Genomic DNA, 16,354 nt, shown 5'->3' with positions numbered 1-16,354 from the left:
GGTTTCTCTTGCACATCAGTTTCTCTCCCTCCTTCTCCCTCCCATCTCTCAATAAATAATTTTTTTACAAGAAGTTGTTGGACACCCAATGAAACCAGAACTCTCCATCCCAATGACCTACTGGAGGTTCATGTCACCAGGCCATGGCTTTCCCTACTGTCACAGGTGAGAACATGGAATGACCATCAACCTCAGGAATAACGGCTCAATCCTTACCCTTAAGGGGACCCGGAACATGCCCGGCCAACAGTGGGTGCTTAGGAAAAACTCAATGACCACCTAATGGGGCGGTGCTTTTGGGTAGTTTTGGACTGTACTAATGTGGAGAAAAACAGAATTTCACAAGTGAGATGGCAGTGGGAACAGAAGTGGGGAGGCCTGGATTTTTCTAGGCTGGAACCAGCTCCAGGAAACCCACCAAGTTCATACACAGGCCTCTTGGGCCACAGCGCTCCACTGGTTCCATCAGTGGGTCCCTCACTGAGTCAGGGGGCCTTCCCGTTTCCTTAGTCTTTCCTTGCCTTTCAGAAGGATCAAGCCGCCCTCTCTTCCATGGCAACCCTACAGCAAAGTGGGGAGTTTGGACTAAGTCAGCGGTTTTCACTTTTTCTTTTTATGCAGTAATACTCCATTTCCAAATGAAATCTTACACAGAGTCCCAGCACATATAGGGACTCCTCCAGTTAAGAGATCGCGGCCCAAGGCTGCTCCTGTAAGTAGACTTGGCACCACGGCCTTTCACTTTCAGGGGCACCCTCTTCCCGCCTTCTTCCCCGCCTGCCCAGCAAGAAACTGTCAGGTGGTTCTCTTCGAATGTTCTTTTTAATGACTTAAACACCAGTGCCAGGACTCACAATTTCAAAAGGCTCATTTCTTTATTCTGTGCTGTGTCCTGTCTTGACGGAAGGTCAAACCTGGTCTTGTAAATAAATAGCATCCTAAGTAACACTGCAAATCCACACAAGACCTAGTTTTCTCAGGGGAGCGGACTATCCAGGGACCTGCTGTGGTGTTCGAAGGCCTCCGTGTAGCTGCCACTTGACAAGGCTGCGGGAGAGGCATGGGATCAGGATGCTGCTGTCCTGAATGTGACCATTCTCCTGAGAGTCTGTCCTTCGGCTGTTCACTGCTGTCCGAACAGGCCAAGAACAGGCCCTTCTGTGAGGGCATATGCAGTACCACCCAGGAAAAATCTCCCTGCAGCAGGTTCTCTTACACAGGCACTTTATACCCTAAGTGATGGGAAGCCAGGACTTAGTATCACCTCAGCTCTCAGCATTCAGTCTCATCCAGCTGATTTGCTGCGCTAATGCTGCACTTAGATTTCCTCAGGAAGACCTAGATTTAGGTCCATGAGCAATGGTAAGAGTGGCTATGCCCACAACAAAACCGTGTACGTGATTTGTGGGGCTGAAGCGGCCTGCAGTTCTGACTCAGAATCTATAAAAACCAAGCCCCAAACCAACCCTGCTAGTTCTCACTCAATGAGAAACTCACATCAAGCTCCTTCGGTGTTTGGCCTGAACCTGTTTAGAAAAAATATTCCTCTAATGACGATAGGAATACGGGAGGCCCAAGTAAAAAGCAAATGAGTGAAGTTTTAAGAAATGTAGTCACCTTCGTTTTAGGAACTGATACCATGGTCTTCTACCTTGTTCACCAAACTCTTCACACAATAAAGCTCCCTCCTGAGAGCCTCAGCCACCTCAGGCATGACAAAACTCTTGGTGCACAAAATTAACTTATCAAGTTTTAAAAGAAAATGTCATCCTTGAGGAAAAAAAAATACATGGCAGTAAAACTTTAGAATTCCTGTGAAATGCCTGTAGCCTGCCCACCTAATAAACAGAACACCGAACTATCCCAAAGCTATGCAAGTGGCAGTCTGCCCTGGACAGAGAGCCCTGCCTGCACAGGCCAACTATGGCAACGCGGGAGTGAGCAGGGTGCAACTGTGCTGGAAGAAGTGAGAGGTGGTCTTGCTTCTTGAGTCTCTTAATTTCCATCTTGGGAGTCCCCAGTCCTAACACTGCATTTTGTGGCTAGGTTTATCCAGCCACGTTAAGGGGCAAAGAAGGACAGACCCAATTCTCAGTTTCTTCCTGTTTCTAGCAGGGGAGGAAGGCAATGGCTTCAACTGCTCTGCCTCTCAGTAAGAAGGCAAAATCTTCTGAGACCCAGGCAGATGGGATGTTGGAAGATGGTGCATCTCCCAATTAAAGATGGGTGTGTGTGCTCCTGAGAAAGGCAGTTCTCTGAGTACACGGTCCTGAAGGCTTCTAGCACCAACAGCTAACTCCTATACCCACTCTCTGCAGAGGTGAAGGGCGGTGGAGGTGGGGAGCCCTTCCCTGTTTCATGCCACCTGAAGTGCTCACCAAGAGGGCGAAGACTGGTGTGGGCTATACCTCTCCGGGTTCTCCCCTCTCAGAACCCTGTCAGTGCAACTCGATGAAAGCCTCCAGCTCTTCGGGGATGAAGCCTTTGTAGGGGATCTTATTCTTGTCCAGGGCACGGGCTGCAAGGCACTGCAGGGTTATGTAGTTGAAGGGCTGAATGGTGCTCTTAGCTAGCAGCTTCTCATCCAGCAGCTCGTAGGCTGTTTTCTTGAAGGCATTAGTGGCGTCCATGTGGGCCCCCGCTTCTATCAGGGCATCCATGATCCCTGGGCAATTGTTGTGGGCCGCTATGTGCAATGGGGTGTTATTGTCAAAGTCCCGACTGTCTGGGTCAGCTCCACAGTCAAGCAGTACCTTGACCACCTGGAGGGAGGGGAATCTGCCTACTGGGTATCGGCCTACGTTCGTGGTGTCCTTGTCCACGGCCATGTGCAAAGGAGTGAAGCCGTTCTTGCCCCGGGGAGCACACTTCAGCAGCCGGTAGACGGTCTGGTGTTTCAGATGTTCCTGGTCTGGTGTGCACTCCACTTTCTCCAACAGATAGAGCAGGTGGAGGATGATAGCCAGGGTCTTGGTGAACTGGACTGAGTCCCCGGGTTCCTTGGGCAGTTGCAGGGCCCGTTCCACTTCCCGGACCCCTTTGCATAGTACCCCCATGAGGTCTGCAAAGCCGATTTGTGTGCCCAGGCTGCCCTTGGCTGTGCGGTCCTGAAGCACATAAGAGAAGAGTTCAGCAAAGGAGAGGAAGCTGCTGGCAGTCATGGGGCTCAGAGGTTCCAGGTTGTTCTGTTGCATATCAAGGGCATATTTCCACAAGCGGATACAGCGCTCAAAATTGCCTGAGTCAGCGTATACCGCGCCCCTGTAACGGATATAATAGGAAGTGTCTGGATGAGAGGGACCAAGGATGCGCTCTCGGATCAACAGGGCCTGCATACGCATCTCGTCCGGGTCGGTTATAAGCGCTTCCAATTCCTCTGCAGTGTTTACTTCCCTGGAATAGTCATAGGCCAAGACCAGCTGTGAAGGCTCTGGTTTGGGCAGATACGCGCCCCCCTGGTGACGGAGCTCCATAGCCCGTCTCCAGTGTTTCAGGGCCCCAAGCAGATCACGCTTCTTATCCACATACGTGGCTCCCAGCAATTCCAAGGCTTCCACCGCAGCTTCCCGGCTGGTGGGGCAACAGCTCTCATAAGATTCACTGCTAAGTGGTTCCTCTGGGGAGGAACTGCAACAGCTGGCCCCCTGGGGCATCACGCATCCCGGACTGGTGGAGGGGCTTTCTTGGGCCAGCCCTGGCTGCACATCCTTCCCAGCAGGCTGCTCCTGTATAAGGTACTCCACGATGTTGGTGTGGCCGGTCACGCTGGCCGCCAGCAACGGGGTCATGCCGTAGCCATCACGTTCCATGCGGGCATTACACCCGAGCAGCAGCTGAAGGATCTCTAGGCTGCCGGACTCCGCGCAATCGTGCAGGGCGGTGTTACCCTTGGCGCTACGCCGGTTCACCTGGGCGCCCTGCTCCAGCAGATAGCGGGCGATCTCACGGTGGCCCTTGTAACAGGAGATCATGAGGCATGTGTGCCCATGCCGGTTGGCCACCTCCAGGTCGGCTTGGTGCTCACCCACCAGGTAGCGCACCACTTCCAGGTGCCCATCGAAGCAAGCGGCGCGCAAGGGCGTGGAGTTCGTGCGCGTGGTGCGGTTCACCGAGGCTCCGCGGCGCAGCAGGCTCTGCACCACGTCCAGGTGGCCGGCGGCCGAGGCGGCCCACAGAGGCGGCGCGCCCTCAATGGTCTCGCCATCGAAGTGTACCGAGCCGCCCGCCTCCACGCTCGCGCCGCACCGGTCCACCAAGTACTCGACCACGTCCAGATGGCCGTAGCGGGCGGCAATGAGCAGCGGCGTCCCTTCGCCGGCTACCTCTCCAATCAGCTCATCCAGCTCCTCTTGACTCCGGCCGCTAAGTAGCTTTTGAAGCAGCTGAAGCTTGCCGTCACGGGCGGCGTTGTACACGGCGGTGCGGAGGTCCATGGTCCGGGCCTCCGCCAGGCCATTGGCCGGCCTCCGGGGGACGGGGAGACGGCGGGCTAGAGCCCGGAGGGGCAGGGTGCAACCTTCACCGTCTCCCGTGCCGCCATCTTAAGAGTTTCTTGGGCGAAACAAAATGGTTGCAGCGGCCTGATGCCGTTGGCTAATGGGAGCGCCTACAAGAATGTAGTCCTTTGAGCCGGCCTACTCTGTAGGATAGGGAAGAGGCTGTAAGGTTTGAAGACTATATCTCCCAGAAGCCTGAGGGCTAGCCTCAGCGAACTTGTAGCACAGTGCATGGTGGGAATTGTCCTTCCACTTTGCTGTCAGTTGCATCGGAAACTCAACAGAGGACTACAATTCCCGAGATGCAATGCCGTCGCAATAGCTTATGGGCTCCAAAACGTTTTGTGGCTGTCTCAATGCGGGTGCCAATAGGAAACGCAAGAAAAGGCCAAAGACTACATTCCCCGAAAGGTATTGGGAGCAATTTGGCACCAATTGTCGAGAGTGAAGGCTGGCTACGCCGGCCGAGCGATCTGATTCAGGCTTCTGACAGACAGGGGGCGCTCGGGAGAGGCAGGAAAGTCGACGGGGCCAGGATGTTAGGGGTGCAGGAAGTCGTCGTCGGCAGCCGTCCGTCTCGAGAGACGATGGTGTAGCTTCTTAAGAGTCTGTCTGCACCGCCGAGAACGGTTGTGCAGTCCGACTTGGGAGTGACACGGTATCTGTCTCCTCCCGTGTTGTTGAATCGACATCTTGCGATGACGCTGGAGTGTCCTCTCCAGTGAAGCTGAAGCTACAGAGCCTGGGCAGGGTGATATGGAGGGTCTGCTGTTGCCCATGCAGCAGACCCCCCCTCTCTTCGCAGCTGAAGGGTCCAAGGGAAAGACGGAGTCAATACAGCTTGGCTTCAGGTGCGCCGCAGGAGTTGCCGGTGTTGACTACAACGTCAAACCGCCTTAGGGACTCCGGCTCCGGATTTTCTGTCGGGGTTTACTCCCTTAGCCTTTCCCCTGAAGAGGTATGCCGCAAGGCAGCGGAGGTTTTTTGGAGTCAGAGTTTTCCTTCTCTGAGTGCAGGAAGTACAGGTGGCCCTAAGAGTCAATCTCTTGCACTTACTTCTCATTCATTTATTCTTTCATTCGCTCACCCATTAATATTGTCAACTGAAGATGGCTGACACCAAGTCAATAACACCAGAAATCCGTGGGGTGCGGTAAAACAGGGAGACTAGTGAAAACAGCTCAGTTGTGATATAGCTTGAGTGTGGAACAGCTAGACTGTGACACAGCTTAGGTGTGAGAGACAGCTCAGTCCAAATAGCTCCAGTGAGGGTCTTTCTCTGCTTCAGTTCTGGTGTTACAGCTCCTGCTAAGGTAACTCAGGCTCGGAGGGAAACTGAGAGGGCACTCCACTGAGGCAGAGGTGAAGCTGGCCTATGTAGAGAAGAGTCCCTGCCCATGTTCCTGATTGCTCCACTTGTATGAAAAGGAGGGCTCCAAACCCTCAGTTTGATTGGTCCCTGACACTACAACCATGAGAGGTAAGGACCCCCTCCTTGAATCGGGGTGGACTTGTGGCAGCTTTTGTTAGGTTGGATAGTAGTAAACCAAAGCAGGGAGACATGTCTCACCCACTAACTCAGCAGTCCTGAGCCTGGTCCAATAATATTGCCAGATGTTCAAACATCACAAGAAACACCATGCTAACACCTTGAAATTCTATGTACCATTGCCACTATCTGGGAAAGAAAGCTTTTGGAACTGTGTATTCGTCCCAAGACCTAGAAGGGGGAAGAATAAGGGGTCCACAGTGCCTAAAGAGGAAACACATAAAACAACTTTGGTTAATTGCCTGCCTCTGGTCACTATCTGTTTTACAAGGGGGTCCTTAGTGCTTACAGAAAGAGCCCATGAATAACTTCAGGTAACTGCCTCAACCTTAATTTACTGCCTCCTGCCATGTATCTCTTTTACAACAAGATGACCAAACGTGTTCTGGAGCAAGATAAGGATTCGGGCTAACAGACCCTCACACACACCTTGTTTGGGTAGTCACGTTCCCCCTAGGAAAGCTGGCACCACCTTTACCTGTCAATCAATATGTAACTTCCCCACCCCCATCCTGCCAACTATATAAGTCCTCAGAACAAAAGACCTGATGCTCTTGCCACCTTTGCTTTTTGCCACCCAAGCTCTTGCCTTTCACCCCCACCTCAGCAAGGCCCATTCTCTTCCATGAGAATATATCACTAATAAACCCTATTTACATGCTAATAGACTTGCTGATCTGTAATTCTTTACTGCATTGACAAGAAGAACTGAGTTTCTCCATAACACTTTGACCAGTGGCACTGGGATTTCTGAGTTTAGGGCATAAAAAGTCACCCGATTCCCCTGTCCTCTCTCTCTCTTTAAAGGTTCTAAAGGAAATTTTTATTCAATTGGCGTATAGGAAAATCTTTTTCTGAATTTGGGCACTAATTAGAAGTACTCATTATCAATTCTATGCAATCCACTGTTCTCTTAAGATGTCTGCTGTGGGGCTCTGGGGAAACCAGCCACCATAAAGGAAGTCAAGTCCATCATGCTGGACAGATCATGTGTAGACCCTCTTGTCTAATGTCCCAGCTGAGCCCGGCCTCCCAGCCATCCCCTCTGGGATGTCTGCTGTGTGAATGAAACTGTTCTGGACCTTCCAGACCAGTCATCCACCAGCTGACACCACCCGCAGGGAACAGAAGCTCCCTGCCTCACCCTCAAGCTGAACCCTGCCCAAATTTATGACTTACAGAAACCATGACATATCAGAAAATGATTGTTTTAAATCTGTACATTTTGGAGTAGTTGTGATGCAGCAATAGTAACTGGAACCGTGTTAAATGTAGCTTGTGGCTTCAATTTGCCTGTTATAATCACTAACCAAATCACACAGTTTCCCAAGAGTTTGTTTACTATGTCTGTTTCCTCCCTGGGAAACTGCCTATTCATTAGTAAAATATGCCATGGTTTAGTTTCTAAGAGACAATCTCAATGTAGTCTTTAAGGGACTAAATAGATCTATGCTGTTTAGCTCAGCCTGAGGCATATGTCTTTGTTTCATTCACTTAGCCATATTTATTGATATTTGAAGCACCTACTTTGTTTTTGGTCATGTGCTACAAACTGGGGATGTATCAATGAGCAGGAAGACACTGTTCTCAAAAACCCAGAATCTGATCAAAGGAGGTAGCTTAAATCAGAGTGTGTAGTCAGGGGTGTTAGGAGCCCAGAGGATGAATACATTGTACCTGTCTGGGGAGGAAAGGAGGAAGTTGGGAGATGTGTCATTAACAGGGAATTTTTCAGGTAGTTATCGAAAGAAGCAGTGTTCCATATCATTCTATTTATCTATTTTGGCTTAACAAACTACTCCAAGCTTACTGACTGCTGTGGACTCAGTTGTGTCCTCCCAGAATTCATATGTCAAAGCCCTAATCCCCAATGCAACTGTTTTGGCAGATAGTCTTTAGGAGGTGTCATGAAGTCTTGAAAGTCACTCGGTCACTTCCACCCCATACCATTTTCTTGATATATACATATGTATATATACATATGTTTATAAATAAACATATATGTGTTTATTTTTAGGGACAGGGGAGGGGAGGGAGAAAGAGAGGGAGAGAAACACTGTGTGAGAGAAACGTTGACTGACTGCTTCTCACATGCCCCCAACTGGGGACCTGACCCACAACCAAGGCATGTGCCCTGACTGGGAATAGAACCGGTGACCCTTTGGTTCTTAGGCTGGCACTCAGTCTACTGAGCCACACCAGCCAGGGCCACCTTATGCCATTTTCTGGAAGAAGCTCACTAAGTCTGACCCACTTCAAGGGGAGAGAATCAGATGCCACTCTCTCAAGGGAAGGGAATTAGATGGAGAGATGTCAGTATGTTTGGATATATGTTTTAAAACCACACACAGGAGCAAAGGCTCAGGACCTAGACCATAGGGTAGGCATGGCACATTCAGAGCCTCATTGAGTCACTCACTCCATGCCTACAAAACAGCATTTTAGGGGAATTCTTTGCCAACGATGAGGGGACACTTCCTTCTCTTTACAAGTTCCTAAGTCAATTATGCAATCAGTTCTTTATAACATACTGAATGAGACCTTCAGAGCTAAACACATCTATCAAAAAGACATTTCAACAAAGTCCTCTTGATTTTTCCTTCAAGATAAGACATTGCTGAGTAATAAACATCGTCCACACTACTTTCTTAGCTCATTATGGTGAAGTGTCCTTTTTTTATAGCAGAAGTTTGACTCATGAAGATACCCATTTACACTTTAAGTTTGGGGAAAGAGAGAGGAGTCTGCCACAGGAGAGCTATGTGGAGGCATTTTCATCACTGCCCCTCGAGCAAAGATGACTTGCATCAGTGGTGTTCAATGATACATACTTTTTCTTTCTTGTTGAGGGGCCTAAAGTGGTGACTTTCACCCATCTCTAACAGAAATGTTATTTAGTAGCAGGACTCCATGGTTCCCTATGACAACAAGCAAGAGAAAAACTTTTCTTAAGTCTGTAATTTAAAAATCGAAGTAAAATTATCTATGATAACATGTACAATGCAGCACATTTAGTACATTCACCTTGTTGAACAACCATCATGTCTATTGAGTTCCAAAATACAAGGGTGAGCAGAAGTTGCTTTACAGTTGTAAGTATGCAAAACAGTTTATTCTTGCATTATTATTTATTAATTATTGTATTATTTTCAGTACAAAAAATGTAAACCTACTTTTGCCCACCCCTGTATTTTGACCACCCCCAAAGGAAGTCCAATCCTCAAGAACAGTCACTCCCAATCTATATAATGTATACTTATTATATATGTATATAAATATAATGCATAAGTATATAATATGATATATAATGTTTATGTTATATAATATATAATTTGTAACAGAAGATAATGTATTATAAATGGTACAGATATGTAAAACAGTATAATATATAAAATATAAATTCATTTGACATATAAAATAAAATGTAATACACACATATACACACACAATGTATATATAATGTTTTCTGAATAATTTGAGGAAGTAATTTGGAGTCTTGACAACCTTTACTCTTAAATACTTCAGTGGACATTTCCTAAGAACAAGGATGTTCTCTCGCAGACTCACAGTTCAGTGATCAAAATTGGGAAATGTAACACTGATAAGCCCCATCATCTGATCCACCATCCAGATTTTAACTCTTTCAGTTGTTCCAATAGTGTCCTTTATAGCTGCTCTTCGTGGAAGTCAGAGATCTTCACGAGCCTTTCCTGCTTTTCTTCTATTGACCACTGGTTTATCACTGAGTCTGGGCCAGGTGAGATAAAACAAGGATGAATTTTTCTCCAGTAATTGCCTCCCCTACTTTCTGATAAATCTCCCTTCTGTGCTCTAAGGAGCATATTCTGTAACCTGACCGGTCACTGTCAGTTAAAAAGTCTTGCCTGTCCAGTCCTGTTAACAATTTTCACCTTAGAGCTTTCATCAACCCCTTGGCTGATTGGTGATATTACTGGAAAAGCTTGGGGTGATGTGGCAGCACCTGGGACCCCCTTGTCTGTACCCAATCCCTCTGCCTCACTTTGCACGTGTGCCCGGTGTGTTTTGTTTCTGTCCATCCCTTCGTCCCTCAGCTGGGCACGGCCAGGGAGAGGGGTCTCTGAGTGTACCAGCAGGTGTGAGCTCTGACCACCCACGCAGCTGCTCCCTCTGGATCCAGAAAGGCAGACATGGAAGAGAACAGATTCCTGAGCTAGATATGGGTTGGGGGAGGAAACTCAGCTATTTCCTTGTGATGCTGCCTGCCTGTTGTCATGGAAACTCAAGCCACTCTCTTTTGAAGGACCCATTAAGGTACAGGATATAATCAGCACCCTCTCTGGCAGACCCCCCACCCTCCCTAGACGATACAGCACCTGAGCTCTGCCCTCACCACTCCTCTCTAGCTCTGGCTGGAGAGGACTTGCTATGTGACCACAAGTCTTCATTTCTGTCTACATCTTGGCCACCTCCCCTGTGGAAATGACAGAGGGACATGTCACAATTGCCACGTTATCTATGTGTACCAAACTATGAGAAGAGTGTCAGATAGCGGTTTAAAATGCAGACACTGGATGCACACTGCCAACAGTCAAGTCCTGGCTCTGCTGCCCACTAGCTGTGCAACCTTGAGCAACGCGCTTCACTTCTCTGAGCCTCAGTTTCCTCTCCTATAAAATAGGATAGAATAATGGTATTTACCTTATAGGAGCTAATATATCTAAAGCTTAAAACAGTATTTGGATTTATAAAAAAAATGAAATATATCCATCCAACATATTATTCAGCCATATAAAAGGAATGAAGCACAGATGCATACTACAACATGGATAAACCCTGAAAACATACTGCTTGGTGAAAGAAGCCAGACATAAAAGGCCCCATAGTCTGAGCCCATTGATATGAAATGCCCAGAACAGGCAAATCCACAGAGACAGAAAACACATTAATGGTTGCCAGGGGTTGCAGGAAGAGGGGGGTGGGGAGTGAATGCTTAATAGGAACTGTGTTCCTTTGAGGGTGATGGAATGTTCTGGAATTAACTAGGTAGTGATGACACTTGCAGAACTTTGTAAAGTACTAAATGACACTTAATTGTCACTTTAAGATGGTTAAAATGCAAATTTTATGCTCTATGTATTTGATGAGATTTTAAAAACTCTTATAGGGGGACACAACACGATGACACTCAGATACAAGAAAGGCAGAGCCCTTTGTTACTTGGGGCTCTAAAGAGGATACAAGGCTTACACCAGGGAAAGGGCGACAGTAAACTGGAGCTGTATGGAGCAGCTGATACAGGCATGCCTGTTGAGTTAGCTAGGTTTCCCAGGCTTCCTGGCATTGCTAATTTAAATAATTGTCCAAACTCCAGGACAATAGGGCTGTCCCTAGTCGCCTGGTTCCTAGCCCTGGGGCCATCATAGCGGGTGCCTAGTGGCCCTTGAGTATGAGAGCTGATAAGGGAAGTCGTCCAGGTGTGGACTTCATCAATTACTCAAGAGGAACTGATCAGCCTCCCTCCCTGCCTTCTTTCTTTCCTTCATTCTGTGGAAGCAGATACTCATTTCTCATCTGTGTAAGTCTAAGCCTGGAATTGCTGAGTCAAAGGGAAGAAAATAAACTTCCCTTTGTTTGAGCCACTGCTATTTTGAGTCTGTTCGAGTAATTGGACTATATCCCTGTACGTATATTGGCACTCCCTCCTTCTTTGCTTCACTTTCTGGTTCCTTCATTCCTGGAATCACCTTCCTTGTCTCAGACTGCACTTTCATGGAATACCAAGCGAAGGTAATTGGACACTGACCAGATGTAATAAGGAAGCTCAGTGGGTTGTCCCTTTAAGTCAGATGTCCTCAGCACCGAGCAGTTGACAGCTCATCTTTATAGGTGCATGTAGCCTTCACATTTCTGTGTCTAACGAAGGGTCTCCAACACCAGCACTTATCTCAACTGAATACTTCCTGGGTGCTAATACTGATCTGGGCATGGCAGGGGAATAACAATGAAACTGGTAAGAATAAATGAGGTGCCCCCTCCCAGAGGTCTTTGGGAGAAATAAAGGTTGGTGGGGTTTTTGTAATCTTTTTTTAAAAAAGATTTTATGTACTTATTTTTAGAGAGAGGGGAAGGGAGGGAGAAAGAGTGAGAGAAACATCAATGTGTGGTTGCCTCCTAAGCACCCCCAACTGGGGACCTGGCCCACAATGCAGGCATGTGCCCTGAGTGGGAATCGAACTGGTGACACTCTCATTCTCAGGCCATTGCTCAATCCACTGAGCCACACCAGCCAGGGCTCTTTTTAATCTAAGGAAGGATTTCCCTAAATGAGAATCAGTGGGGCCCTGGCCAGCAGCTCAGTTAGTAAGAGCATCATCCTGATACACCAAGGTTGTGGGTTCAATCTCCGGTCAGGACATGTACAAGAAGAAACCAATGAATTCATAAATTAGTGGAACAACAAATTGACTTCTCTCTCTCTCTCTCTCTCTCTCTCTCTCTCTCTCTCTCTCTCTCTCTCTCTCGTCGATGAATAAAACAAAACTTTTTTTAAAGAATCAGTGGGGAAGCTGGTCAAAATGCAGATGCTCAGACCTACCTCACCTTTGGTTTATTGAAACTGGGAGGGTACTAGGAATCTGCATGCTCTGTGAGCTTCCTAGAGAAATCCAAGATGGTCCTGGGTGGGCCAGTTGTTGAGTGTAGCTGGCAGGAAAATGGCAGGCAATATGCTCAGCTGGGACGGGCCAGGCTGTGTTTTGAAATTTCATCCTTCAGGCAGTGGGAGTCTTGGAAGTGTTAACGGCAATGGTGGGACATGATCAGATTTGTGTTCTAGAAAGACTTCTCACTGTATGTGGAGAATAAATGGACTGTGTGTATGTTTTGGGAAGGAAAGAGACCATGAGACAGCCAGGCAATGATGGAGGTAGAGAGATGGGGAAAAGAATGGGTTTGCTCAGAATGACTTGCCTTGAGAATGCAGGGTTGGGAGGGACTCTGGGATGTGGAGAGGCTCCCACGTTGATGGGAACATGGAGAGAGGGTGAGGTGGGATGTTCAGTTTGAAATGGTTAATTTGGAGTGATTGTGAGGCACCCAGGGAGAGACATTCATAGAAATACCAGGGCAGAATCTCCTCTTTCACAGGGGTCCCTAAAGGGCAGTATATGGGTGCCTTTTAAAAAAATCTGAAAGCTCTCACATTCCAAAGAGAGATTCTATATATAACAAAATCTCTCGCAATTAGCCTTAACCCAGACATTGAACCCCCTCTCCCCACCCATTCTCAAAGTGCCTTTGGCATGTAGGTGTCTTGTAATTGTATTTTCTCTGCTTGTTAATGAACTCACTGAGGCAGTACTCCTGGAGAGAGAAAGATTTCATTTGTCTGAAGCTGAGAACAGAGATGGGGGTTGCCAGAGCTAATGAGGAATCAATGCCTCATAATTGCTAATTAAACGAGCCCAGCTCTTTCCTGGGGCTATTAGTTAGCTGGCTGGCCCTTGAGTGTCCACAAATTTAATCATACCTCCAATAGATACCTGCAGCAACCATCACCCTATGGTATCTCTCTGGGGGTGACCAAGGAGAAGCAGGATCTTCATGTGTATGCTGAAATCATCAATTCATTTATTGGTTAATGCATTAGTTTATTCTCTGATGCCTTTATTGACTCAGCCAATGTTTATTGAACATCTTCTGTGTGCCAGGCCCTGGTCTGAGTGTTGGAGACACAGCAGTGAAAAAATACAAATATAGTTTCTGCCCTCATGGAGCTCACAGTGTAATGGGGGCAACAGATAGTTTTTGTAAAGTTAACAATAATTGGAGTAAGTACTGGAAAGAAGATAATCAGGTCTGTGAAGGTATACAGACTTGACCATGGGGGGTGGTGAGACAACAAGGAAAGTTTCCCTTGATGAAATGAAGCTTGGGTAAGAAGCCAGAGGGAGCCATGGGGCACTCTGGGAAGCAGAGCATTCCGAGATGAGGGAGCAGCAAAAGCAAAGGCTCTGAGGCTGGAATGACTTTGAGGTAGTGTCTTGTGATTTGACTAGAATGTCACAGAGAACTGGGAGTGAGCCTTGATGATACCATACCTCACCTACCAGGCACAAGTTTACACTTGCCCTGTAGGGTGAGGGACAAAATAAATTATTCCTGGAATTTTTATTCAAAGGTCTCCGTAGAATCCTGACCTAGGGAGGGCTTCAGGCACCATTCCCTCATTGATTGCTGAGAAAAATGTAGGGAGGTGGTTAAGGCCCTGGGTTCAGAGTCAGATATTTTGCATTTTCAGGCCTGTGGGTGGCATATGAGTGACATGGCCAACACTATGTGTGGCACATTGCTATGTGTTTATGGGGTGCATGCCCCTATTTCATTCCCTCCCCTGCTCTTGTCCCATGGAATTAGCCAGCTCACTCCCTGAGTGGAAGTGAGTCCTTCCTGATTCCCTGCCCCCTACACTTGCTTGTCCATCTTGGGTGGAGGTTGATGGGAGTCCACGCTATGAGGAAGCTGTGACTTGTTGTCATAGTACACCAGAACAACAAAATCACTAGTCTTCCACACAGCACTAGACCACAACCGCTCCAGTCTTCTTTGCCACCCTTTTCTCTGTGTCTGAGGTCCTGCAACCCAGCTTTCTCCTCTCACCTGAGCCAAGTTGTAATGTGGGCTTCTTGCTTCTCCATTGCCTCCTGTCTTCCATTCTTTGTCCTCCTGGGGAGTGAAAAAGTCTGATCCCCAAGGACCCAACTCCCACCCATGAAACATGAAATTTGTAGTTGGAAGGATGTGGAGCTGACTTGCTGGTTCACCCCTGGCCTGAGACCCCTTGGGTTAGTTATATACCTGCCTCTCTCTGGGTGTCAGATTCCTAAATTGTCACCTGGATGTAATAACCCCCGTGCCCTAAGGTTGAAGATGACATGATATAATGTATGTAAAATACTTGGCACAATGTTTCTCACAGAAACTAGAAAGACCACAATAATGTCATCTTGGCAGGCACCTGTTCCCCCACAATCCTACGGACTGGTCATTTTACCTGTTGGGAGTTACAGGTTTCTGTGTGCAGTTTCATCTCATCTGCAAAATAATGATTTCAAAAATCCATTAAATGAGGGGCAGAAGCGTCAGACACCTCAGATCACACTGTTCCCCCATCAAGGCGCAGGGTTTCTCCTTCTCCTGGTGAGCTGTCCTGTGTCCTGGTGCTGAAACGAAGTCGGCCCGAGATCCCGTTCGCAGCTGTCCAGAACCTCGTGCTGAAGCAGACCGCGGTTCCCTTCCTGGACCCCGAGAGGCGCTGTCAAGAGACTTGGTGCTGAAATAAATAGCTATTTCCTTCCGTGGTCATCGGACTGCTGTCCTCAGCCTCGGTGCTGAAGAAAACTTAACTTTCCTCTCTTCCTCGATTTAACCCCCTCCCCTCCACTCTATGTTCCTCTGATTCTTGGGAACCCCCTCCTCAAAATTTCTTTTCTCTCCAATCCTCTTTCTGGGGTGCATCATAATGGCAAGGGGGAAGTCTCAGAGAGGTTGCAACCAGGACTCATACTGGCTCCTTACCTCGTGGCAGATCCCCAGGAATTACCTACCTGATAGTCAGCCTGACTGGTCTCTGCTTTCCAGACCGTCAAACTTAGCCATCTTTGTCGCTTTCTGGGAAAATGTCCAAGCGTTAAACTGCAAGCTAGTCCCATCCCCAGGGTACTGGGTCCCCCAGACCACCCTTACTCCAAACGGCATAAGTCCTTCCCTTGTGTTTCTCACCTACTTCCAGTCTTGTAGGCAGATGCAGGTGTCCAGTGACTGCCGAGGCAGGGATTGTACTTTTATGGGTTTTGGGGAAGGCGGGGCACAGGGAACCCAAGGAGGGGCTTCACCAGCCAGCCAATGAGACTCCGCCTCGAATGCAGCTCCAAAGATTACCTCATAGGTTGTGGCCTCGGCTTCAGAATAAAAGACTGGCATCTGCCCAAAAACTGGGTTGGGGATTTTCTGAAGGGGGAGGGGACATTCGTTGTAGTCCCCAGGATCTCCCCACTCAGCCCAACACCCTCCTGGATGTCTGAGCTCCCTGTTGGCTTAGGAGCTCTGGCTCAGTCAGTACCCGTTTCTCTCCATGTCCAGACTGTGCTATTGCTGGATTGGGAGAGAGAAAGCTGGTAAATTGTGTTGGGAGTAAAACAGGTGAGCTTCAGAATATTTAAGTCCAGTTCCAGATTGGGAAACTGAGGTCTATGTGAAGGTAAGGCTCAGAGGAGCCTGTAGCAGAGGTGGGACTCAAGTCTAGACCTTCTGATTTCTTGACTCAACA

General features: G+C 48.0%; 1 protein-coding gene and 1 long non-coding RNA gene across 2 annotated transcripts; both read right to left on the bottom strand.

The window, feature by feature from the left end:
• Positions 1-1,846: 1,846 nt before the first annotated feature.
• On the bottom strand, positions 1,847-4,617 carry FEM1A (fem-1 homolog A). Its single transcript, XM_090289400.1, has one exon. The coding sequence runs from the start codon at positions 4,431-4,433 to the stop codon at positions 2,439-2,441; it is 1,995 nt and encodes a 664-aa protein (XP_090145526.1). The 5' UTR covers positions 4,434-4,617; the 3' UTR covers positions 1,847-2,438.
• A 10,461-nt stretch (positions 4,618-15,078) lies between these two features.
• LOC149999716 (uncharacterized) lies at positions 15,079-15,858 on the bottom strand. Its single transcript, XR_016513681.1, has 3 exons — positions 15,808-15,858; positions 15,633-15,696; positions 15,079-15,120 (listed from the first exon to the last, which is right to left on the bottom strand). It is a non-coding gene; the product is annotated as an uncharacterized LOC149999716 (long non-coding RNA).
• Positions 15,859-16,354: the final 496 nt, after the last annotated feature.

This window comes from Furipterus horrens, unplaced genomic scaffold (genome assembly GCF_987537825.1).
Source record: "Furipterus horrens unplaced genomic scaffold, mFurHor1.1.pri manual_scaffold_10, whole genome shotgun sequence".
Lineage (NCBI taxonomy): Eukaryota > Metazoa > Chordata > Mammalia > Chiroptera > Furipteridae > Furipterus > Furipterus horrens.
The sequence above is the reverse complement of the archived record's forward strand: the minus strand, read 5'-3'. Positions and strand labels throughout refer to the sequence as shown.

Bases quoted from the DNA above. Each gene is read 5' to 3' on its own strand.
- FEM1A (XM_090289400.1), bottom strand. From the start codon at position 4,433: ATGGACCTCCGCACCGCCGTGTACAACGCCGCCCGTGACGGCAAGCTT.